Raw genomic sequence first — 27756 nt, forward strand, 5'->3', positions numbered from 1 at the left:
GAACATCACTAACCAACTGAACAGGGATATGTAAATGAGTTAGCTGGTGCTGAAATCAGACATTAATGTGCAAACAAACAGGGACTTATTTGAGCTAAGTGGGCATGAATATGCAAATTACTGGCTGCAATTCAGTAGATGTCATCACAATTCTAGGAATGAACATCCTATATTATGACTATTACAATATTCATGTCGCATTCATACATACTATCATATATTACTGTAATATGGGCTTTTCCAGTTTAAAATTGTGAGGAAGCCAAAAGTAACTTAATGTATGTTTTCATCCACACCAAAATTACAAGCTGGAAATCAGACGTGAGCACACAGAGCTCTGCAAGCTCCATACAGAACCAGGCTGCCATCACGATCACCTGCAGTTCAAGCTGAACCTTCTATTTTTAATTCAAGGTACTTTAGAAATAATTGGTGCTGTGGGCCCTACCAATATTTCCAGCCTCAGCAACCATGCACAGTCTAATATGATATGCTATAATAATTGCATTTAAAACAAAGTTATTTTTCCTATAGAATTTTTAATAATAAAGCTATAACATAGCTATAACACTTGAACAACACTCAGAAAATCCTGTATGTGATTACATTTATTCTTTGCTCAGGCATTATAATGACTTCTATTTTCTTATCACCAGTACACCATTGGTTTTTTGTTTTTTTGTTTTTTTTTTTGAGATGGAGTCTCGCTCTTGTTGCCCAGGCTGGAGTGCAATGGCACAATCTCGGCTCATGGCAACCTCCTCCTCCTGGATTCAAGTGATTCTCCTGCCTCAGCCTCCTGAGTAGCTGGGATTACAGGCACCCACCATCACATCCGGCTTAATTTTTTTTTGTCTTTTTAGTAGAGATGGGGTTTCACTATATTGGTCTGGCTAGTCTCAAACTCCTGACCTCAGGCGATCCACCCACCTCAGCCTCCTGAAGTGCTGGGATTACAGGTATGAGCCACCACGCCCGGCCTGGTTCTTATAAATTCTTAATCTCTTATTAGGATGAACAATGACCAAAGCCATTCACAATAGCTTTGATGTACTTTCATCTCTGACTCCTGAAAGTAACAAATTATAATCAGTAAAGGTCTATATATATAAACTCAGTTACTTAATTAACAGAAAAATATTTGATTCATGTTGTCAAATTTGCATGAGAGAAGAGCCTATACTCTCATAATTTCACACATTTATCCATACTGTGCCTGGTACCTAAAATGCCTGCCTCAATTTCTTTACCTGGAAAACTTCTTTTCATCTGTTATAACTGAGTTTAAGCTTTAAATACTTACAGATGTCTTCCTGCTTTTCACAGAATTTGTATATACATCCCAGTTATATATATGTATACACACATGATAGTGTATGTTACAGAGCTGTGATCACTTGTATTCCTGCTGAATTAACTGGATATAAGTAGGGCTGCATGTAACATGAATCAAAACACTAGTGAATTAACAAGTCAGAGTTTACTCCTCTCTCATGCAGAAGTCTGGGATGATGTGGTGGCTCTGGTCCAGGAAGTCATCAAGGTATGGCTCTGCACAGTATCAGAAATCCAAGCTCCCTTTGCCTTGTTGCTGCAGCTTCCCTTCAGTGCTGCCTCATCTGCATGGTCTAGGAGAACTCACTACCACACTCCATTCACATGCACATCTTCACACACATGCTGGGCTGGAAGAGAAAGACAGCCCCTTTCTTCCCATTAAGAGATGACCCAAAGTTACACACATTACTTTCAACCACATTCTATTAACCATAATTAAATTACATGTCTATGCTGGCTGCAAAGAAAGTTAGAAATGTTGATATTTTGGGGGGCCCCCAGTGAAATAACAGGGGCTCTATTAATTTGGAGGAAACAGAGAACAAGTGTTAGGAGACAGGTGCCCATCTGAGTGACACATTTAAGGTCTCTTTCTTTTCTTTTGGCCTTCAAAGGCAAAACTTGGTTCTGTTCGTGATTGTATCCTGAGGGCCTCGTGAAGTATCCAGCATAGTAAACATATAATAAATCTGTACAGGATTAATAAACATAAAGTCCTTTAACACAGGAAACAAAAGTATAATCACTGCTGACTCCAATTAATGATAGGTGTCTGACACCCCAGATGGAGGATGAGAGAGCAGGTAAGTTGGGAGGGAACACTTCTAACCCCAAAGTTGTCTTATGGTTAAACAGAAGAAGTAGTATATGACTAAAATTGAATTTAAAAAGCACTAGACTATAAGTTCTAAAACACTTTTTTTTTTTTTTTTTGAGACAGAGTCTTGCTCTGTCACTAGGCTGGAGTGCAGTGGTGCAATCTCAGCTTACTGTAACCTCTGCCTCCTGGGTTCAAATGATTCCCCTGCCTCAGCTTCCCAAGTAGCTGGGACTACAGGCATGCACCACCACGTCCAGCTACTTTTTTTTAGTATTTTAGTAGAGGCAGGGTTTCACTATGTTGGCGAGGATGGTCTGAATCTCCTGACCTTGTGATCCACCAGCCTCAGCCTCCCAAAGTACTGAGATTACAGGCGTGAGCCACCATGCCCGGCCGAGTTCTAAAACACTTTCTAACACTAAAATCTATTGTTTTATTTTCTAGATATCACCCTACCTGCATGTTTACATAAATTTCTTCTGAATTTTGGTAACTGATAGCTCACTCAGACCAAAAAATTTCTATTAATACTAACAGTATTCCTAAAAGGATCCAAACTTCATTTTCAAATATAAAATTGTCTTATGAACTGTGTTTATTGGGACAATAATAAATTCATTATTTAGCATTTTCATCTAATAATTACTTTCTGTACTATATGTCATAAATGTTTGCGGTCTTCTCTATACTTTAACAAGGCTTAACTCATAATGAGTGCTAGTACATAAACTATTAGAATTGACAAAAATATACTTTCTTGTGGGCCTAGAAAGTGTCTAATAAGATGAGCAAAGCTGTTATTTTTACCTTATTAAAAAACTAATGTGAATGAAATAATTAAAAATATGAGAAATAAGTTAACTTTTAAACTTTCCTATAGCATCATTTTGGAAGTTTTTGTTCTGAAAATAAAAACTTTTTTCACAAATTTGGTTTGTTTTGGTTTTTTGTTTTTTGAGTCGGAGTCTCACTCTGTCACCCAGGCTGGAGCACAGTGGCACGATCTCGGCTCACCGCAACCTCTGCCTCCTGGGTTCAAGCAATTCTCCTGTCTCAGCCTCCCGAGTAGCTAGGACTACAGGTGCATACCACCACACCCAGCTAATTTTTGTATTTTTAGTAGAGACAGGGTTTCACCATATTGGTCAGGCTGGTCATGAACTCCTAACCTCAGGTGATCTGCCCGCCTCAGCCTCCCAAAGTGCTCGATTACAGGAGTAACCACCATACCCAGCCATAAATTTGTTGTTTTTTTTAAAAAAAACCTTATAATTCAAGTATAAAATAAATATAGAGAAATGTATTTGTTCAAATTTTATAATTCAAATACATTATATTTCATTTATCAGCATTCCCTCTTTTCTCACACCTGTAAAAATGAATAAATAGAATTTTTTTAGAAATAAGGTTAGACGTAATCAACTGATTCTGTGCAATGATCAAGTATCATATCTCAAGAGTGAGGTTCTTAGGCTCTACTAAGTAATGGGCTTTGTGATAGCTATTTTGTACCCTCAAGATCCATTTTATCATAAATTCCAGGCTCTTCCATATGGTTCAGCTACCAACGGTTTGTCTACTGGCTAGACAAAATATTGCACAGATCGTATTGATTCAGAAAGCAAATCCAATTTATATAGACTAAATCTATAATGAAAGAACATTTTTAAATAAAACAAATTTCTACATCATACCGATTAAGGTTAAAAAGTGGTACGCTTGATACCAATCTTGGCATAAGAATATTTTTGTTTCCTAAGTGATATGAAATAATGCAATCTGTTCATGACCTGAGGAAAGTATATTTTTTAGTTACAACGTCTTAGGGAAAGACAAAGAAATTAGCATTTGTAAAAATTCTATTATAACTTTATTATAAGACAAATCTTACAAATAAGTTAAGATCATTCTTTTTATAAAGCAATAATATAAATATATGAAAAGGGGAATCAATTTTAAACACTATTTTAGAGGCTAAAACAGAAAAGATAACTTTGAAAAATTAAAAGTTTTTTCAAAATAATTATATGTGATTTTCAGAAGAAAAAAATGGACTTTTTTTTCATGTTCCCTGTATATTGTTACCAGTTATTAACAAAGTCATTAAGCAAATTCTAGAAGGCTATAAAGAATTTTCCACTCAAATTTCAGGGTATAAAGTTTTGCAAGTGCTGCTTATATTTAAGGCTGCAGAATGAGTATACGTCATGAGTATAAAATTGCTATACTAAACAATGCACCTCACTTTCAATCAATATAACCCTGAAAACGTGTGCAAAAGTGAAATACTGCCTTAAGTGCTCCATTATAGAACAGCTTGTTATTTCAGAGACTCCTATTATACATGCTTTTGGAAAGAAAAGATAACTCATAGTTCATCTATCTCAAATATTGTCTTTTCTTAAGGCAAGAAACTCCAGAACAGATTAATTACATACAATATCATTAACTGAACATACAATATTATTAAGTATTCATAATGCTAGTCACAAACAATCCATTAGAGAGAAAAACTCAGAAAATTCAGGTCAGGCCAGTATAAGAGCTCAGTTTTTCCCTATACCTGTATGTCCATATTTACTATGTAATGCAAATCATCTTAAAGAAGTGAAGTCTCAAGTGGTTGGGGCTTTACAGAACATTTTCATGTCAGCTATAGAACATTTTTATGTCAGGGCTATAGAAAGGCCACGCATTATACTAATGGAAATAAAAATGGCACTCTAAAGGTAGTATCATTGAATAAAAACCGAAGTATTAAGTAGCCCCGAGACAGAAAAGAAATCATAATCAAAATTGAGTACATATTTCTGTTTCAATCAATGGCAATTAATATATTCTTACCCATTCATGAGTTTTATTATCCTTAAAAATGAGAAAAGACAAATCACAGGACTCTCAGTCTGTTTATTTAAACAACCACTAGGGTTTCTCAAATAAGTAGCCTTGTACCTACAAATAAGGAGATATTAAAGATAGAATAATACATGTTCATCAAATGTTTTTAACTGCCTAATTCAAGCCAAGCATTATCCTAGGCATTGACATGTACCCATGAATAAGGCTTGCATTCTGGGTCAAGGGAAGTGTAGGAAATTAACAAGTTAAATTAGTAAGACACGTACATATTAAGAAAAGTATGAGAAAACAATTTTTAAATATTGTGATAAAGAATTATAATGTGGGCAGACAGGATGCTGGAAAAGGTCAGGAAACCATGAGATAAGGGCAGGAGACACAGACATGGAGGTCAGCTGCGCTCAGGTACTGAGTGATGCTTGGTCTTGGCTGAGATGATCTGAGGAGAGTACACAAAGTGAGCAGAGAAGAAATCCCAGGACCAAATCATGAGATACTCCAACAGGTTTTTGACAAGACTCAGAAAGAGTATGAGGATAAGAAAAGAAAAACAATGGAAGGATCAAGTGAAATGAATGCCAGAAAAAGCTAATTCTAAGTCTGCCAAGCAGAGGTCACTGGTGACTAGGAGGAGAGCTAATTTAGTGGACTGGAGTTGAGGAGAAAATGGGAGGTAAAGAAGTAGATGCAGTACTCTTAACTCCATGATGATAATTTTTTTATTTTTATTTATTTATTTATTTACTTATTTATTTTGAGACAGTCTCACTCTGTCACCCAGGCTATAGTAAGTGGTGCCATCTCGGCTCACTGCAACCCCCACCTTCCAGGTTCAAGCAATTCTCCGGTCTCAGCCTCCCAAGTAGCTGGGATTACAGACGTCCACCACCACATCCAGCTAATTTTTGTATTTTTAGTAGAGACACGGTTTCGCCATGTTGGCCGGGCTAGTCTTGAACTCCTGACCTCTAGTGATCTGCCCACCTCGGCCTCCCAAAGTACTGGGATTACAGACATGAGACACCACGCCAGACCCACAATTACTTTTTAAAACACCACTTTATAACCTAAATCAACATTGCTATTCTAATTTTTCTAATTTAGAAATTCTAATATTAATAATTTAATATTTAAGTTAATAGTCACAACATTCCCCTAAAGTAGTCAGGACTGATAACACTTCTATTTTTTTCCTATGAGAAAACTGAGGCAGAATGTCACTGATAAACCTGTGAGCTTATTTGGTCATGAGTGGCAGTCTTCAGATTATTTTTTTAACCCTTACCAGATAACATATTCACCTATGCCCCTAAAGAACTATACATTAAACCTGAGAAACTATATTCAAATTAAATGTACATTAAAACTTGTATCTTTCTTCACTCACAACACTGCTGTCTAAGTACAATGAAGCAGCAGAGGCTAAAACCACAAGAAGCCCATGATTAACACAGACACATCCACAAGTTAAATTTCCACCTGGTATCTCACACATTTTGAAGCAGCACCCCCATCTCCACAGTCCAACTGCCAACAGCAGACTATATAATGAACCATCTGTACCATAACAGTCAGAGTCTATTGAGATGGGTTGATAACACCAAAGAAATCTCATTTTTTAAATCCTTTTATCCCCTTGTGCGTTGTTAGTCTGAGTAACATTTCTAATTGTATGATAAATTGAAAATGTTAGCAGGAACTTAACTTTTGTAAAATTTGAGTTTTTTAACATTACTTTGATTATCTTTCTGGTGGATTTCTTTGCCGCTCCCCTGCAACAGAAGGAAAAGTTGACCTATGAACCGAAACCACTGGGAAGCAAAGCCTACAGCTATGTGGTGTTAACAGAAGAAACAAAAATCTTCCCCTCGTCTCTTATGGTTTGACTGAACTATTCAATTATGCCTTTTCAGGGATAAGCTGAATTGCAGATCTTACTGCTGTCCTTAGACCAGTCAGATTAATGAAATAACTGATAAAGGACAGCCATTTTTAATAGAAGGCAGGTATGATTTTCTTCTCTTTTTTCCTGTTGAAATGTTAAAAGCATTCATCAGAGAAACTATTCCTACTGCATGAAACACGATCAGACTTTTATAAAAACTGGTCCACTCATTCATTCTCTCACCAAGTGTGCAATATGTCAGCTCATCTAAAGTATTTTTAATGATTATTAGGAACATAACGTGTTTGCTAACTATTACTTTCTCTTGTAACCAGAAATATTCCTTGCTGAAAACTGGTATAAACTTGTGCTTGAAAGCCCATATTTCAATTAACTTTTTGAAAGATGGGAAAATTCCTAGTTAGATTATAGTGATTTCTCCATTAACCATCCTCATATCAGAGTAAAATTTCTCTGTCACTTACATTTGAAAATGTTTTTCAATTACATACAGTAGTTTTGTCCTGGGTCAGACAGCTCAAGGGCAACATTTCTACTTAATAAAGCTTGTAACTGCAGAGGACAAAACCCTATGTGTATACCCTCTACTTTGCCTTCAACTTAAAGACTAATGGAAACCTATAAAGCTGACAGTGGCTCCTTTCAGGCCCTTCCTGCCTCTCCATGGTGCTCTCTATCCTACTTTAGATCCTAACTGTCCTCATTCATTCTGTCACTAAGTCAACCAACATTTATCAAACATTTATTGTACCCAGTGCTGTGAGAAGCACAGAAAATAAAATAGTATTTTACTCTTGGAGCTTATAATTTTGTGAAAAACTCAAACAAGTTAGCACTGTTCCACAATGCAGTATGGAATGTACTCAGAAGAACATCATTACAGACGTGGTAGTAACACACAGCGGGGGCCACAACCCCAGAACGTGTGTGTATTTGTGACAGGCTGAGAGGCGGGACCAGCAAGGAAGCACATCCGAACGAGTGATACCTAAATTTAACTTGGAAAGCTCAGGAGGGTTTAGCCATATAAAGATGACAGAAAGGACAAACAGAATGTATGTGAAAACTCTGAAGTCACACCACAGTACTAGAAATAATCAAAAGAGAAGAAAAAAGCCATAACATTCAGTATATGTCAGACACTTTTTGAAACACTTCCTAGCTTAGCTCACCTAACTTTCACGACCACCTCATGGAGTACGGAGTGTTACCATTTTTTTTTTTTTTTTGGAGACAGAGTTTTGCTCTGTCGCCGGACTGGAGTGCAGTCGCACGATCTTGGCTCACTATAATCCCCAACTACCTGGCTCAAGTGATTGTCCTGCCTAGGCCTCCTAAGTAGTTGGGATTACTGGCATGCACCACCACACCCAGCTAATTTTTTTGTATCTTTAAGAGATGGGGTTTCATCATGTTGGCCAGGATGCTCTCAATCTCCTGACCTTGTGATCCGCCCGCCTCAGCCTCCCAAAGTGCTGGGATTACAGGAGTGAGCCACTGACGCCTGGCCCGGAGTGTTACTTTTACTCTCATTTAGAGAAAAGAAAAGAAAGGCACAGAGACCATGGAAGTTGCCAGAGGTTACAAAGCAAGTGCTGGGGACCTAGGTTTCTAACTGGAGGCAACCTGGGCCCACAGCCGCCTACTCTGCACTGCCACCTTATACTGTCTCTTAAGAGGATGTGGACCACTGGGGCAGGACTGAAAAGCCTCCCCATGGCTGCTGCACAGAGTGCTCTCCATTCTCACTCTGAGAAGCAGAAAGAAGCTGCCACCAGTCCTGTGCCCTTGTTGATTAATTGTGCTTGAGTGTGAGTGGGCGATAAGAGGTCCCCTGTCCCTACGTAACCACAGGGACATGCTCTGCCTGTTCATCTGGAAGGGTCGAATGGAAGGCTGCACTGTGCTGCCAACATTGACACTGGGGGAAGGTAAGCATGTGTGGGGACAAGGGCATATGGAAACTTGGTACTTTCCACTCAGTTTAGCTGTGACCTTATAACTGCTCTCACAGATAATGTTTATTAATTTTTAAGAAAGAAAATAATCAGGACTCAAACTAAAAAAGAAGAAGAAAGGAGACACTTTGTCACCATTAAATAAATTCATGTGTATTAGAGGACAGGTGGAGAGAAAAGATGGAGGCAAATTTAAACTATTCCTTAAGCCAACTCTGAAGAGAAATTAAAATTAGGACACCGTGAGTGTGGAAGATACACTAGCTTTAGAAAGCCTGCTAAGGCCAGCTCCAGCACAATCCTACCTCCTGCAAGAATGTGTGTTCTGTTACCATCACTTCCGTTCACTCTTGGCAGCCTAGCCTATTCTCCTGGGAGGCAGCAGCCTGCTAGAGCATGGGTCACCCTCCTCCTTCACTCCTTTCTGTCCTTTCACTTCTTCCAAGTCTAACTACTGCCTGTACTCCTCTACATCAAGACTCTCAACGTGCATACTGCATGTCTTCCAGAAGGCATGACAACCCTTTAATAGTAAATAAAATGTTGGTAAGCTAATCTCCTTTTTCTAATACCCTGAACATAGTTCTAGGCTTTTACTTCTGTGACCACACATATGGGCTATAGAACTACTACTATGATATAAATATGAGAGAGTACAGCAGCATCTTTGGAAAAACTTAGAGGTTATTCTATTAATAATAAAGCTGAAGTCAGGAATGACAAGACAATAGTCTTTAAATCAAGAAAGGTTGAGCAGTTACCTCATAGTGTTTTGGTACAGAATTATGAGTCTTAAAAACTAAATATTTAATTACACAGGCCAGTCACTGCAAAATGCTAACTGCTCCCAATGCATCAAAGACAGTAAAAGTATTCGTTCCCGTCCTTCATGGAGAAAAGCCCAGAATTTTAAAATAATTTAAGTAATCACGCCCTTCTTGTAATTTCTTTAGCAATTTATCCACACCATCCACTCAGTTGTATTTACTTCCTGATATTGCTGACATAAACACACACACACACACACACATGCTTTACTTTCATAACTAGATCTTTAGGTTTTATATTTCTTTACACCCAACTTCCATTACTTCAAATACCTAAGATGTCTTACACTTAGCAGGCCCTCACACTCTGTCACCGAGGCTGAAGTGCAGTGGTGTGAGCTCAGCTTACTGCAACCTCCACCTGTCAGGCTCAAGCAATCCCACCTCAGCCTTTTGAGTAGCTGGGAATATGTACGTGCCACCATGCCCAACTAATTTTTGTATCTTTTTGTAGAGACAGGGTTTCACCATATCGCCCAGTCTGATCTTGAATTCCTGGACTCAAGTGATGTGCCCACCTCAGCCTCCCAAAGTGCTAGGACTACAGGTATTAGTCACTGCACTTGACTTCTAAATTTTTCATAACTCATTACATTTACTATAATCAGCATCTTGTTGTCCCAGAAGAAAACATTAACAGTCTGATTTTTTAATTTATTAATATTTAATTTATTTTCTAAATATTCTCTTCAGTTTACAACTCTTCAGTAACCATACATGGGTATCAAACATCCCGTGTATCAGTTATGTTGATTATAACATATTCTTTATGTTGATTATAACATACTCTTTAGAGGCATTTTTTTCCCTTTAAATAATGGCAGTGGTTGCATTTGCCCTTTCCCAAATCTCAGGGACCCCTGTCATATTCCAGAAGGTGTCAAAAACAACAGAAGTCACAGTGGCAGTCGCAGAAGACAGGCATTCTCCTAGACTGTGACTGGACTCAGGTCTTCTATCTAAGCAAGATGAGGCTGGCCTCATCCCTTTTTGCTTTGAATTCCCACTTGAACAGTAGCAGGTCTATAGGTCCTATGGCCACAGTAATAGTTTTACCTGCTTGGCAGCAGTTGCTGGGAAATTACAGAAGAAACAAATCATTAAGTCATTAAGTATTTGTTATCTTGAAAGAATCCTGTGAATGCAGGCCACAAACTCACGTGAAATAAAGGCTCCAAATATTCCTCTGGAAAATTAATTTTTCCAGAGCAGCCCTATCACCCACCTTGCAGTTCTCCACTCCGACTATAGAGCTCCCTTCTCTGTTCTCGCAGGTAGGCGCTCATACTGATGGCATGGGAGGACGATTCGAACCTGCAATGACACACAGGGGAAACAGACAAACAGGTGTCAACCGAATCAGTGCTGTCCTCCATGTATTCTACTCTGGTCTGTGTGATGCTCCCCAATGTTCCGTGATGACGACACTTTGGCTATACCATGACAGGGCCAGGGCCAGCTGCCACAGACCTTGATTTACAAATGATATTCCTGGCTAAGGCTCCTTTATAACCATATCTGGATCTTCTGCTTATTCTCCATTTCAACTGGCACAACTCTGATTTGCCCCAACTTCCTTTTGCCTTCAGACCCCCATCAGCCTTTGCCAGGGTCCTTACATAAGCAGCAACGAGAGCATCCTATGAAGTCATTCTAATTATGTTATCATCCAGCTCAAAAGCCACCAGTGACTGCTAGCTGCCAACATAGACACACTGGGTCCTCAGAGCAGAACTTATACCTTTCTACCTCCCATAGGCAGAAGACTAGACAAAGAACATACTAGAAAAGCAGCTGAATAATGGCACCAGACAAACAAGGCATCTATGGGCTCTCCCTAACTGGCCTAAAAAACAGTCTTTTTTCCAAATGGCTGCTAGTTTTTTGACTTGCTGCCTACCATGTAAAATACTCTCAAAAATACCAAGCTACAAAATGTTTGTTCACACCTACCCAGGAACTATTTCAGAGATTAGACACACAGATGAAGGAGGGAGGTGGAGAGACTCATGATAAAGAACAGGTCTCTAAAACCTAAAATAATAACTATAAAGAGAAATAACAAAAACAAATTAGTCTTAAGAGAAACATGCAGGTAAGAAAAAAAACAGATAAAATTATGACTACTTCAAACAGTAAATCCTTTGATGTGCTAAGAGATTCCATTTCAAACTGAGATTTCAAAGGCAGGATAACAACCTGCCAGACGGAGGAATCCTTCTAAGAATGACTGCCACTAAGGGGTAAGCAGCAACATAGTAAGAGCAACAGTGCTAATGGGATAGGTTTCTGGCAACAAGGCAGGCACACCATCATTTTCTTAATATGCCTTCTTTATCCTTTCCTTGACAAGGAAGATGAATACTGAGATGAATGTCAGTCTGTGAGGGAAACACTTGGGTTACTTGATCCCCTCTCTGCACCCTGCCAAGAACTAAGAGGGCATTAACAGCCAGAAAGAAGGCAAAGTGTGCAGTACTTCAAACGTGCCACCTGCCAGTCAAGTGCAGAAAAGAAGCCACTGACCTCCAAAAAGCATGCTGACAGCTATTGATCAGATATGGCAAAGAAAAAAAATAAACTCTTAAGCAGTGAACAGAAAGGCACACATAGCACAATAAGGCAGGACTTAAACACACTTAATTAACCTTAGCTAGGGGCAATTAAAGAGGTACTAAAGTCCTTCACAGATGTGATAAAAACAGATTATGGTTCCCCAAAATCTTAATCCTTTATGATTTGATGTATTTTTGCTACTTAGGAATTCTTTTTTTGTCCGCAACAAGTCACAGATTGATATTTTGCAGTAAAAGAGGCACTAGACATTATTGAGTCTCACCTCCTAATTTTATAGGCACAGAAGCAATGAGACCTGCTCAGGCACACATGGGTTCCATGATAGAACTAAGACTGGAAATACACAAATCTGTAATAACGGCCTAATTCTGTGTCTCTGATGTTTCATTACTGCCCAATAATAATAAATATGTAACAACTATTTAAGCTAATTTGTTCATTTCCAACAATTTATGTACATTTTCCCAATACCACAACTTTGAGAAGCATTGGCTAAATGTTTGAAAATGTGTATGCGGTCTGACTGAGGTTGAAAGTCAGTGGTGATGGTTGAGAGCATGAACTCTAAAAACCCTAAAGCCTGTTTTTTGAAACTATTCCATATTTAGAAGGCTAAATTGAGCCAGAAATAGAGAAAAGAAAAGAAAAAAGAGAGAAAGGAAAAAAAAAGGAAAGGGCCTGGTTAGGCGCATCTGAGAAGTCTCAGTTGCCTCTACCAACCACCTTTTCCTTCCACTACCTTTGTGCTTGCTGGCATAGCCCTGATTCCATCTGGACATTCTGCTTCCTTGCTCTTTACTCAGCCATGTGCTCAGAAAAAGCGGCTTCTTCTCTAGCTGGAAACCTAGCACCACAGAGGAACCTGCCTAGTTTAAGGCAACCACTGAGATCTGCTTCACCTTGCCAGTGACTGGTTTAGAAATGGGTATAAGACCTAATCCTAGAGCTTAATGGGAACTTGCAGAGGGGCTTTGTTATTAGCAGAAATGATTGATAAATTGATAACCAGTATTAATTTTAAAATTTTTAAATGGTGCAGCCACTTTAGGACACAGTTTGACAGTGTCTTAGGAAGCTAAACATACTATTACCATATGACTCAGCAATGTGGCTCCCAGGTATTTACAACAATGAGTTGAAAAATTTATGTCAACACTAAAATCTGCACATGAGTGTTTAGAGCAGCTTTGTTCATAATTGCCCGAAGTTGGAAGCAACCAAGATGTCCTTTAATAGGTAAATAAACAAGCTATGGCATATCCACACAAAGGAATGTTACGCTCAGCAATACAAACAGACATCTATAGAACCACAAAACGATGTGGAGGAAACTTAAATGCACATTGCTAAGTGAAAGAAGCCATTCCGAAAAGGCTACACACTGTATGATTCTGACTATATGACATTCTGAAAAACGCAAAAACTATGGAGACAGTCAAAAGATCGGAGGTTGCCAGAGATTAGGGAGGTTGCAGGGATGAATATGTGGTAAATGGAAGATGTTTAGGGCAGTGAAACTGTTCTGTATGACACTGTAATGGTGGATACATGACCTTATGCCTTTGTCAAAACCCATCAGAACTGTACAACACAAAGAGTGAACCCTAATGTAAACTACGGAACTTAGTTAAAAATGACATCTCAATACTGATTCATCAATTCTAACAAACAGATCACACTAATACAAGATGTTAACAGGGTAAAATGGGGAGAAGGGGGAAATATAAGGGAATTCACTGTACTTCCTGCTCTACTTTTCTATAAACCTAAAACTGCTCTAAAAAATAAAGTCTATATTAAAAAAAAAAAAAGAGATTCACAGGGAGAATCACATACTATTTTATTTTCAACACTGTCTTTACTGGACTGGAACCGATCGATACACCTTGTTATTACAATAGAAAACATTACTAATGTGTGGAGGATGAAAATGCAGACAGATGGAAAGGGTTGAATCCTTTATGATATTGTACAGTTGAATTAAGGAAACCTCCACATTCATCTTTATTATGTGAGATAATAACTTTCCTATAGTTCAATCTATTGTATTTAAGGTTTTATGTTACTTGCAGCCTAAAGCATTTTAACTGATATTGCAACTACTCTGAATAAAACTGTTCAAAAAGGAATGCATTCAATAAACAAAACAGATTTCATTTCTGGCAGGGACATAATAAATAAATCTTCTCTCTGCTAGATCACAAAATAAAGTGTTGAAACTTTAAAAACACTACAAATCTAAGAAAAAAACAAGCCTCAAACATGAATCAATAGAAGGTATTAGAGTTTTAACTGCTGAAAAAAATAAATTCAATATACTGAATACTTCTGTGGTAGTCACGGTACATGCTTATATTTACAGACACAAATTCTTAAATATCTACTAAATCCTCAAAAGAAAACAGGTCTAAAGTAAAACTGTCAGGATTTAAATCCTCCTCCTACCACTTGTTAGCTGTGTCATCTTATATAACTTACTTAAACTCTCATGTCTCAATTTTTTTATGTGTACAAAGGTATTAAAAAATACAACCCTTGCCTATAAAGTTATTGTAATGAGTAAATAAAATAATCTATGAAAATTATTTAATGCCTTGATTAGCATTTAGTAGGAACTCAGTAAATGTTAGCTACTGCTGCTGCTACTGAAATTTAGTATAATCCAATTTAAAGTATCTTTAATTGAGATTATTTTGGGAAACTCGCCCAGTACAATGCCTGATACCTAGGAAACACTTAGTTAACAGTAGCTGTTGTTATTATTGAAGTTATTATCAACATTGTTAACTATTAGCTGTTGCTAAGCGAGATACACTTTGGGCACAGGGCTTGGTAGAGTTAACTGAGGTAGTAATTAAAAAAAAAAAACCCAGATACTGTTCTTTTATTAAACAGATAACCACATAAGGCCCAATACTGCACAGCTACAGATATTTGCATAACTTTATTAACAAAGGTTGTTTCTTGGCTCTTGGGGCTTTTTGAAGGCTGACATATTTCATTTCCTTTCATTTCATATAAAATTCCCCAGAAACAATTGGGGAGTTTCATTTCCCTTAATTTTACACAAAACTCCCCTGAAACAAGTTCCAGAAATTTTTATTAGGAGTTCCAGATAGTCCAGTAACGATACCCAAACAGCCACTTCACCTGACAGAAAACAAAAGTCAATAAAAGTCAATATATATTCACTTCCTCTAAATTACTTCAATCAACTTAAGCTAGAGAAAGTTATGGCTATCAATAAAGTTAGAAGTCATCTTATTTCAGTCTAACAATTCTTAAAACCTATTCTCTTACCAACAGAATACTACTTACTTGAAAAGAGAATTTTTTGGCCTTTGAGGTTTCTTCTTGGCAAAAAAGGCTGCAAATTCGCGTCCAGTGCTTGCATAGCTTAGTTGAGCTGATGGTTCAGAGGCCGTACGAGTATTTTTCATATCCAAGTACTCAGTTAACAGCATCTGTACAATCAGATAAACCAGTTAATATACATAGTTATAATGCGCTACTAAGAAAAACTATTTTAAAACCATGCAAATCTAATTATAAAACCTCATCCTTGACATTCAGGAGTATATTAACCTGGTCCTTCATTTTTCAAGCTGGGGATCTAAGAAAAGATTCATTATAGCTAGTAAGTCATCTACTTGTTACAGATTCATGGGGAAGAGGGTGTGGTGGGCATTTGAACATGGGAGTAAAAGGAAGATTTTTATTGAGTATCTACTATGTGCCAAATATTGTGCTGAGTGAGTTAATCAACATTCCTCTTTAATTACAATTTAATCCTCATTATTCTGAACTACAGCAGCATTAGTAGCAGTGCCATAATATTTACTGAGGGCTTACAATGATACAGGCAACATGTCAATCCACGTAAAATGTATTATCTCCTTTGAAGCACAAAAGTTTTAACAGATAAATTCACAGATTATAAATAATGAAATGGGGCTTATAGAGGTTCAAGACCTGCAAAGTGATCCCTAGTGGACTAGGGAGTCCATGATCTTACCACTCATTATAACACATAATAGATAAATACTCCAACAAACCTGCCAATAAGAGGTATAGAGAGGCCATAGGAAGCTAAGAGGTCCTGACCTGCAAAGAATTTCCATAGCCACTACTCATATTGAGAGTTTCAACACAAGAAAAGCAATTGCTTTATAAAAAATCAACCTCTAGCCAGGCATGGTGGCTCATGCCTGTAATCCCAGCATTGTGGGAGGCTGAGATGGGAGGATCACTTGAGGTCAGGAGTTTGAGATCAGACTGACCAACATAGTGAAACCTCATCTCTACTAAAAAACATAAAAATTAGCCAGGCATGATGATGCTCACCTATAGTCCCAGCTACTTGAGAGGCTGAGGCACAAGAATCACTTGAACCAGAGGTTGCAGTGGGCCAAGATCACACCACTGCACTCCAGCCTGGGTGACAGAGTGAGACTCTTAAAAAAATAAGAAAAAAAATTAACTACTGCCAACAGGTTTTACTTATAAAATCAATCCAATTTAAAACAATTATCACAAAGCAAAAACCCATAATAGATACACTAAAAACAAAAGGCAGCAAATTAAAACACTACCAGAGAGACAGTAAGAAGGAAGAGTTACAAAACAACTAGAAAACAAGTAACAAAATGCCAGCAGTGAAACCTTACCTATCAATAATAACACAATGTAAATGAAAATTCCCTGATTAGATATAGAGTAGCTGAATGAATTAAAAAGACCCAATAATATGGTGCATTCAAGAAACTCACTTAGCCTGTAAAGACACAAGCTGACCGAAAGTAAAGAGATGGAAAAAGGTATTCCATACAAATGCGAAAAAAAAAAAGAGTAGGAGTTGCTATACTTATATGAGGCAAAATAGGCTTTAAGTCAAAAACTGTACAAAAAGACAAAAAAGGTCATTAATAAAGGAGTCAATTCTGCAAGAGAATATAACAATAGTAAATATATATGCACCCAACACCAAAGCACCCAAATAATTACAGGTCTATAGATGGCAGTAAATGGACTTGTATTTCCTTTTCTGTACAATAAGGATTGCACTGGGAAAGTATAAAACATGTCAATAGACTGGTAAATATTTTTTACTTATTTAGAAGCCACTAGAGTATAATATTCAGCATGTGGATAAAATAATGATAAATACTATCCCTGTTAATACATCACCCAAACTACCCAATGGTCAGAGAGAATATTGAGTTGGGTCTCTAGTAACAACTCAACTCAGGGACTCAATTATACTGCAGATTTGGCACTGTTGCTAATAAGATTTTCAACAACCTGTGATCAAAAGAAGACTAGTAAACCAGAAAAGAATTTCAAATTAATATAACACAGAAAGGCGTGCATAAATGCATTGTTTCACTCATATTTCAGATGGTTAACACCAAAATGACAGAATGGTGTTTCTACCAAAGTGTGAAAATGTGCTAATCCAAGTAACTCTTCTGAGATACTTACTGTCCTAGAACCCAATGACTGAGGCCTTGTAAAATAAAATATTGATCTCAAAACACAGGTATTTTAAGATCATTGTTCCTTTTCTCATCATCAGTAAAGTCCCCTTAATTGTTACCACTCAGCATTGTTAGTCTATTCCTATCCACCCACTTCTCCTTTCAATCTGCAAACACATACTTTTCCTACTTTCTGAACAAAAATCTTGCATTGGTCATTAAGCTCTATCTATAATCTTACTTTCCTTTTGTCTTTGGGTCCCAAACTTTAAAAAGTAGCCTTCACAGCTACTGTTTCCTTTATCACAATGTGGTTTATTCCTGATTTCTCTCCTGAACCCCAGTCACACATCTGTTTCTGCATGCTTAATATATATTCACATATTTCACTGACAAAATCGACTTCTCTGAAACTTAAATCATCTTCCCATAAAAACATTAATTCCTTCTATCTTCTTTTTGTTTGTTGGTAGTTTCTTATTTGCACTACTTTCCAGGTTTAAAACTTCAGAACTATCTTTTGATACATTCTCATATCCTTTGTGCCCATAAAGAAATTAGTCCTCAAGATCATTCATGACTGTTCCTCAACTATTAGTTTGCCATTTCTATCCATTTTGAGAGCCATCAACTTGGTTCAATTCATGTAGTTTTATTTAATTTTCTGCTTCTCATCTCTTACTCTTCCAGTCCTCCTCACATGCAATCAACAGACTGAGAGTCTAAAACACTGTTGCTACCATCAGAAGGCTACTCCCTTCATCATCTACAACATTCTGACTTCAATACGTATTTCCAAGCGTATCTTATTCTCTCAAATGTGAACCCAACACTGCAGTCAAAATTATTTAACTATTCCCTGAATATATGTGGGCATTCTCAATTCTAGAAGGCCTAATCTAGATTACCCTCTCTCCTAAATAAATACCAACAAACCCTTCCAAGAACAATTCCAATGTTTTTTTCTTCAATAAGCCCTTCCCAGGCTACTCTAGTTGGCTGAACTCCTGAAACACCCATTTTCCACATAATTTAATAAGTAGTCATCAAAAACTGCCTGATATTATTAGTCCTTACTAAATAAAAAGACACCTGAATACTATGTTCCTTAAAGCATTATATTTCTATACTTCTACCATAGAGCCATACAACACACCAGCAAATTAAAAAACAAAATTGCTGAATTTTATTAAAAAGTATATAAGAAGCCTTAACGAATACATTGTTATATGCAAATTAAAAAGTCTCTAAAGTAGAATGAACTCTGTAAAGTAATCCTCAGTACAAAAAATCTATAATACAAATAAAATTTAAAAGGAAAGGGATGGGTATGATTTTTAACCACAGGCTAAATGTTTGCAATTTGCGTTTGCTTCATTGTTTGCCTCTTTCGCCTAATACTATTCACCAACAGCTGGAAAATACTCACCACCAACTGGAAAATACTATTTTAAATTTAGGTGAAGTTTTATTTTGGTATCCAAATTAGCAAAAGGGAATTTTTAAATATCTCAAAGAACAAAAAAGCCCTTATTTCTAGGATACCTGAAATGTGTTTGAATAGAGCTAACTCTTTTACTATACAGTCTTGACACAAACATGAGAAGCCTCATATTAAAATATAACTATATAATTGATTGACAATTTCACATCACGATGGATAATGACTGTACCTTCCAAATTGTATATATTCTAAACACACATCTATGGGTTCAAATTTTAATTTTCAGAAAAGTAAACAAGCTATTATGATTGACATTTGCCTGAGGAAAATCACCCAAGATTGGAATTCTGGAACAGAGAGCATTACATACAATATCAAATACATCCTGTCTACAGAAAATGTGCAGAAGGTAATCCCATATTCTTGTTGGCTCTCAATTCCTTCATATCTTAGATAATAATTTCTTTACTATTTTTAAGTACTATGAATTTCTATTTCTTGTTGATCAAGAGTCCAAAAATCTAAGTCAAAATTGATGGGTGTGTCAACTTAAAAGGCATAATCTGTAAAAACTGAAGGTAAGAAACAACCAAAAAAAAAAAAGTTGGAAAGTACTTGAAAATCTATATATCCAATTGATATCATGATTCACTATATTTTCTGAGAACCTATTATGTTGAATGGCTCTGTGGTTAAAACAAAGATACAGAGTGCCTCAAAGAATATACAAACTGGGGTGGTTAGGCGTCACTTCTGCTATATTTGATTAGCAGTTCCTAAGATGTTACTTAGCAACTTCATGATATTAAAGCGCAAGCAAAATTTTAAGATTTATAATTTGCTAACATTGTTAATATCATTCTAAATTAATTCCTCATTTTCCATTTAATCTCCTTTAACATATTGCCTATAACTGTTTGTGGTTATACATGCAGAGGTTTTTTTTTTAATAAATATGAGATTCATAGGCTTAGAATGAACATATCTTCTATCTTTAGCTTCTCCATTTATCCCAGCTACTCATTTAAACACTCAGATCCTCTGAAGTATTTAATGTGGTAGATCCCTTTCAGGTAACTTTTCAGCTTACAAAACCCTCTCCTCATCTAAGAACTATTCCCCAACCACATAGTGGACTCTGGTAGCCATGCTCATACCCTGTGATTCCACCCTCTCAGCCATAGCCGAAATGTCCACCAGGGAGACAACCAACCCCCAAATAGCCAATTAAATTATCTTTCTCATGAATGTGTCAGGGGAGTACATTCTCTACTGGCCATGTAAGTGAGGAGATGTAAATTCTTTGAAGCAACCACCTTTTATAATGTGGATAGAAAAAAATCAAATAAGTCAATCTACAGAGGGAGAATAAAGAATGAACTAGCTGGCCAGAGCGAGAAATAGGAAACCCACAGGAAAGAAACTTGAATGCTGCAAACTTTAAATGTTTTCTATAGTGTTACAGGTCTCACATCCAGTTGCTGATAAGGTCCAAGATCTTCTACGTTATGGGTTTGCAATATGTCTTTATAGCATCTAATGTATCTTCCTTATGATAGCTTAAATGAGTCTTTGTTACTTCACTAAGATACCTACAGATTAATGAGTATATACTAAGATGCATCTATTGACATTTATACCAAAAGTACTGTCTTTGCAGAGTACTGGTATCTCATAAAAACAGGAGTAGTGGTTTGCACAGATTTCAATCTGTACAACTATGAACCCAATTTTCTTTTCTTTTTCTTTTTCTTTTCTTTTTTTTTTTGAGATGGAGTCTTGCTCTGTCACCCAGACTGGAGTACAGTGGCATGATCTCGGCCCACTGCAACCTCCACCTCCCAGGTTCAAGTGATTTTCCTGCCTTAGCTTCCCAAGTAGCAGATATTACACATGCATGCCACCACACCAGGCTAATTTTTGTACTTTTAGTAGAGACGGGGTTTCACCATGTTGGCCAGGCTGTTCTCGAACTCCTGAACTCAAGTGATCCACTTGCCTCGGCCTCCCAAAGTGCTGGGATTACAGGTGTGAGCCACTGCATCCAGCCCCAATTTTCTTGACTACTAACGTCACATATTCAGTGATTTACATTAAGCCATAGCATATTGGTCTTCCTTGATGAATCTGAGAATTAGACTGCTTCTTATGACATGAGAAAAAGTAACATGAAAAGAATCACCTTGGGCTTCCAACATGAACTAAGACTCAACTTCTCTTGGGCCATATTTGAAATATGCATATATTAAATACTGGAATTTTCAATAACTTGCTCTTTTAAAATGCAAGTGCCCAAGAGTATGTATTCTGGGCACAGCAAAGCAGCTTTCATTGAACTGGTCCTCATGCTAATAATTGTAAAAGCCAAAAAGATACTAAAAAATAAAAATTTGAAGATCCTAGAGAGGAATCAAATTAGGCAGAAACTGACAGCTATGATGCCGGGAAGAAGCAAGGAAGCACAGTAGGTGAGTTCCTCTGGCTTTCTCCCAGAAGGCGCCTCCCATTTTCATGGAGCAAGGGAAGAGCCCAAGCAGAAAGTACAGTTTTACCCAATGGAGGATGTCTCAAAGGAATTTGAGAAGGGTGGGAGAGAAAATCAGGGTAATATACACCCCCCAAATTATAACCTTGATTCCTGAAAACATTACAACCAAGAAACGGAAATAATAATATTTTTAATTAGTATGTCTATTTTAAATTAGCAAAAATTACCAGGTTTTCCCCATACAGTTATTAGTGAATGGAATGTTAGTAACAGAAAAAGTTATTTTTCCAATGTGGCAGTCTAATTTCCCCATTGTTTAAAGTCTAAAATACTCTGCAGTAAGGAAAGAAAAGGAAAAAATAGTCATTTTGAAAATAAAATGGATGCCTGCTCAATTATACTCATTGTCAATGGCAGTTGTACAATTAAAACCACTAATGGTATGTATGGTCTTACGAATGGTTCATTAGTTTAGTGTTCAGAATAAAACAAATCAAAAACTTCTCAGAGTAAACATGCATTTTTTAGTGCTGTATCGAACACTTGATCAAACTATTCATGTTTTGATCTTTTTCTTTTTCCCAAGAGAATAGTTCTTAGCAAAGAAAACCCAGTCTTAATAGCTTCCAAAAGAATGTTTTCATTCATTTTAAATTAAATATATATTGATTTAATACAGAAAATATGCAAAGTATTGTGCTAGATATAAAACCAGGACCCACTAATAAGTCTTTCCCTCAATGTACTTATCGAGTAATAGACACACATGAATGACTACAATACAAAGGAGAAACTGGTAGGAAACTATCAGAACAAAAATACAGCTAAGAGCATTTATAGGAGGACAGGATGACTCCTAACTAGGACAACAAAAAAAGGCTTCAAGATCATGGAACTATAGAAGGACATAAATTGAATCTTAGAATGTGTGAGATGAAGAAGAAGAAAAAAATGAAGGCACAGAAAAAGAAGGCACAGAACAGAAGCAGCAAAGAAATAGTGCCGGGAAAATTTAGGGCATCTTCAGTAAACAACAAATACAATGCAAGGTAAGCCTGGAAAGAAAGTACACTAACAAACTTCCAAGAATCTTAAAAAAATAAAAAATTTAAAAGTCTGTAATAAACTTACAAACTCAAGCCAAATACAAAATGAGGCAACAAAAAAGAGTTTTAAACAGGCAAATAAAATGGTGGTAAATATACTGCATGTAAATTGATCTGAGAGCATATAAAATAATTGACTGGAAGGAGATGGGACTGGGGCAAAAATGAATGATCAGGAAAATCCTATAAAGGAAGGAGGGCAAGAAGAGACAACCTACCAAGACAGCTCAATTTAAAACATTAAAAGGCTTTAAATGGAAGCAGTAGCAGTAAGATTATACAATTAGGACAAATTTAAGAGTCAATGCAGAGGAAAAAAATGAACAAAATTTAATCAGTCATTCTACAAAAAAAAAAGGAGGAATAAAAGCAATGGCTAAAACATTGCTTATTTGAGGGATTTAAAAAACTATGGTTCTGTGTACAACAATTAAGAACGCATGAAGAATGGATTTCATAGCACATAGCAACAACAAATTTTGTTTGGAATATACTCCCTTGTGAATCATAGGAATGTTCCTATTCCTATGAACCTTGAAATTTGAAATACATAATGTAAATAGGTTAGCACTGATGGTATTTCCATGATCTATAAATTAATAAACTTGCACTAGGTCTGCTAAATGTATGTCTATAAGCTCATAAAAAATTATCAGTACTCTCTAGGACATATATTTGTAATTTAATTAAGTCTAATTTAAAAAGATTGGTAAATGTAATTCTATACCATGATAGATTTAAAACAGTTTTGTTGAGGTACAGTTTATGTAATACCATAAAATTCACTCACAACAGTGTACAGTTCAATGAGTTTTAAGTAAGTGTATATAGTGTGTGTAACCATTGCCACAATCATTTTAGAATACTTCTAACACCTCAAAAAGTTCCTTTATGATGCTAGTTGCAGGTTTTTCACAAGTGCCTTTTATTAGGTTAAGTTTCCTTTTTTAATAAATAATCAATGGAGGTAAAGTGCTTTTCTATATCTATTGAGATGATTACATGAGTTTGGTTCTTTATTGATATGGTAATACATTAACTGACTTTTAAAATAAATCCCAATTAATCATGGTGTATAACACTGTTTATATGTCAATACATTTAATTTGCCAATATTTTGTTCAACATTATACTTATGTTTGTAAAGCTGCTCTACAGTTTCCTATAATATTTTTGGCTTTGTTATTAGGATAATACTGGCCTAGTAGGATGCACTAGAAACTGTTCCTGCATCTCTATTTTCTCAAAGAGTTTGCAAAGGATTGGTATTATTTCATCTTTAAATGTTTGACAGAGTATTTGTGTGAAGTATGTATGTGCAGGAAAATTTTTAATTACTAATTTATTTGTTATAAGACAATTCAGATTTTCTGTTTCTTCTTGAGTCAGTTTTGGTACTTTGTGTCTTTGTAGAAATTTGTCCGTTTCATCTCCATTGACTGATCGGCATATCATAGTAGTCTCTTAGAATCCTTTTAATTTCTGTAGAGTCTGTAGTTAATCTCCTCTTACATTTCATGATTTTGGTATTCTTTACACTTCTCTCTTTTTTAATTGGTTGTTCTAAGCTAAAGATTTATCAATATTTGATCTTTTTCAAAAGACCTCTATTTGGTTCCATTGTTCTTTTCTACTGTTCTCCTGATTTTTATTTCATTGATTGTTACTTTACCTTTATTATTTCCTAACCTCTGCTTGCTTTGGCTTTGAGTTTTCTCCTTTTGTTTTTTCTTTTTTTGAGAGAGAGTTTCACTCTTGTTGCCCAGGATGGAGTACAATGGTGTGATCTCAGCTCACTGCAACCTCCACCTCCCAGGTTCAAGTGATTCTCCTGCCTCAGCCTCCTGAGTAGCTGGGATTACAGGTGCCAGCCACCATGCCCAGCTAATTTTTTGTATTTTTAGGAGAGACAGGGTTTCACCATGTTGGCCAGGCTGGTCTTGAACACCTGACCTCAGGTGATCCACCTGCTTCAGCCTTCCAAAGTGTTGGGATTACAGGTGTGAACCACCATGCCTGGCTGAGTTTTCCCCTTTTTCTAGCTCTTGAGATGAAAACGTATGATGTTGATTTTAGGTGTTTCTTCTTTCACTCATAGTATATTCAGAAGTTTGTTATCTTATTTCCAAATATTTGGGGACCTCCAAATTTCTTCCCTTTTTTTGTTTAATTCTGTGTGGTAAGAGGATATACTTCGTGTGATTTCAATTCTTTTAAATGTATTGAGACTTACTTGATGATCTAGCATATAGACTCACATGGAGAATATTCCATATGACCTGGAGATCATCTGAATTCTGATGATGTTGAGTGTACCATACATGTCAGTTTAAATCAGGGTGGTTAATAGTGATACACAAGTCTTCTCTGTATTTTTATCTAGTTGTTCTATTAATTACTGAAAAAGAATATTCATTATTAAAAAATCAACCATAATTACTGAATTTTCCATTTCTCCTTTTAATTTTGGTCAGTTTTTCTCCATGTATTTTGGATCTCATAGTATTTTGATAGTTTGTTATTTCTACTTTCACTTTTTTTTTTTTTTTAAGACAGAGTCTCACTGTGTTGCCAGGCTGGAGTGCAGTGGCGCTATCTCGGCTCAATGCAACCTCCGCCGCCCAGGTTCAAGCAATTCTCCTGCCTCAGCCTCCCGTGTAGCTGGGACTACAGGCGTGTGCCACCACACCCAGCTAATTTTGGTATTCTTTAGTAGAGACAGGATTTCACCATGGTCTTGATCTCTTAACCTCATAATCCGCCCACCTAGGCCTCTCAAAGTGCTGGGATTTCAGGAGTGAGCCATCGCGCCTGGCCTACTTTTCACTCTTAAAAAACAAAGACCGATAAAAGAGACAATGCTGGGGAAGGCACAAAAATGGTCTCAACATCCAAAGGTATATTCCTAACTATAGCTTCAATATAATCTCTGCTCATTTCATTTAAACATATTTTAAAGTTCATTCTACCTATTTACATTGCGTTCTCCCCTTTTCGACTTTGACTACCAAACTAATTTTCTTATGCCACTGCAAAAACCTCAGGCTGGGTTCAGTGGCACACACCTGGAATCCTAACACTTTGGGAGGCCAAGGCAGGAGGATAGCTGAGGCCAAGAATGCAAGACCAGCCTGGGTAACATAGTGAGGATGTGTCTCTACAAAAAAATAAAAATTAGCCAGGCATGCACGTCCCTGCAGTCCCAGCATCTTGGGAGGCTAACCCAGGAAGATCTCTTGAGCCTAGGAGTTTGAGATTACAGTAAGCTATGGCTGCACTACTGCAATCCAGTCTGGGTGACAGAGTGAGACCCTACCTAAAAAAAAAAAAAAATTAAAAAAAAAAACCTTCAGCTACTCGTGTTTAATTCTGTAATTAATACAATTTTACTCTGTATTAAGACTAATATGTCTCATCATAATATATTGATTCCTTCTATCATCACAGAGTCTTTTGCAGTCTCCTCGATTCCAATAACCTCCACTCTACCACTCTTTAGGATTCTGGGTCCTTAGGAAATACTCCATCTATAAGGTCACCAACTCCGAGTTCTCTCTGACCACAGTGTTTTATCTCCTCCCAAAAAATATATACCTCTTCCTTCTCAGTTTGTGCTAAAATTCTGGGAAGATTAGTCTGCACACAGGAATCACTTGGAGAACTCCTTTAAAATAGAAATTCATGTGCCTGCCTAATGAAAAGGTCATATAAAAATGCAGAAAGTCTATGCTTGAATCAGCTCTACTACTTATTAGTTATGTGACCTTGGCCAACTTGCTTAATCTTTCTAAGCCTCATTTTCCTCATCTGTTAAATAAAGGCAATAATAAAAGATAATAATAGAAACTACTTCATAGAAGCACACATTTCCCTATGTAACAAACCTGCACATCCTGCACATGTACCCCTGAACTTAAAAGTTGGAAATAGAAAAAAAAAAAAAAAAACCTTCATAGAATATGAGAATTTTTTTAAATAACACACATAAAATGCTTAGCACATAACAGACTATTATTATCTTTCAGAATAAGGCTCAGAAATCTGTTTCTTTCTAATATATTCAAGTAACTATACATCCATGATTTACTCCTCTGTGCCTCACAATCTCAGTTTCCTCAATGGCTTCTTCCTGCCTTCAAAATAAACCTCTATCTCCTATCATTCAGCACCTCTCACAACACAGCCCCAGTAAACCTCTGTAGGGTTAGTTCCTATTAGTTCTTTTTACATAATTATGAGTTGATTAAACGAAGTATTATTTCCTGTTTCTTAAATAATTTCCAAAGGTTTTCCATCATGTCTAAATTTATCTGATTTTTTTTTCCTGACATCAACTACTACTCTTCCATTTATCAAGTATGGGGAATGTTAGCTGTATATCAGGTACCGGGGGGAAAATTTTTTTTAAAGCATGCGGCATGAGATCAAGAAAGTGAATCTAAGTAGAATTTAATGGACTTTAGCAAACTACTTTTGCTCCATTCAGATGTTACTAATCAGAGTCTACATGCATGGTGAAGAAGCCAACCCCACACATGAGAAAACAGAGGGACGTGCTATAGCTTTGAAGTTTTATCTTCTCATGGAGGTGTTATCTCTACATTCTTCTTCTGAAAGTTCTTTTTGCACTGTTCCTTTTATGTCACTTCCCCTTACTCTTATGATGACAACTGTGTGCCCCTATCTTCCCATTAGATGTAAATGTATAACATGCTGGTGGGTAGAATAAAATCATTCTTATATTCTTTTCTAGCTAAAGGTCAATATCCCACCAGTCGGCTGACACTCAAGTTGAGGTTACAGGCAACTGGTGAATAGCGTATATCTCTGAAAGATAATGATTTTTTTTTCTGGTTTTCACATACTTACCAGTCACTTTAGATCAAGTCAGACATTAATATTTCATATTCTCACAGGAAAAAAAGCACATATATGAAAACCGTAAAAGATGTTTAT

General features: G+C 36.6%; 1 protein-coding gene across 2 annotated transcripts in view; it reads right to left on the reverse strand.

Moving 5' to 3' along the window:
• EXOC4 (exocyst complex component 4) overlaps positions 1-27756 on the reverse strand; it is an 819820-nt gene that overhangs the window by 579976 nt on the left and 212088 nt on the right. For both annotated transcript variants that reach the window (XM_012473980.2, XM_012473981.3), the window contains exons 8-9: positions 15604-15749; positions 10934-11022 (exon numbers count right to left, since the gene is read on the reverse strand). In XM_012473980.2, coding sequence (XP_012329403.1) covers positions 10934-11022; positions 15604-15749 — 235 coding nt within the window. The remainder of the gene's footprint in view (positions 1-10933; positions 11023-15603; positions 15750-27756) is intronic.

This window comes from Aotus nancymaae, unplaced genomic scaffold, assembly GCF_030222135.1.
Source record: "Aotus nancymaae isolate 86718 unplaced genomic scaffold, 86718_ANA_hifiasm-v0.15.2.pri h1tg000002l, whole genome shotgun sequence".
Lineage (NCBI taxonomy): Eukaryota > Metazoa > Chordata > Mammalia > Primates > Aotidae > Aotus > Aotus nancymaae.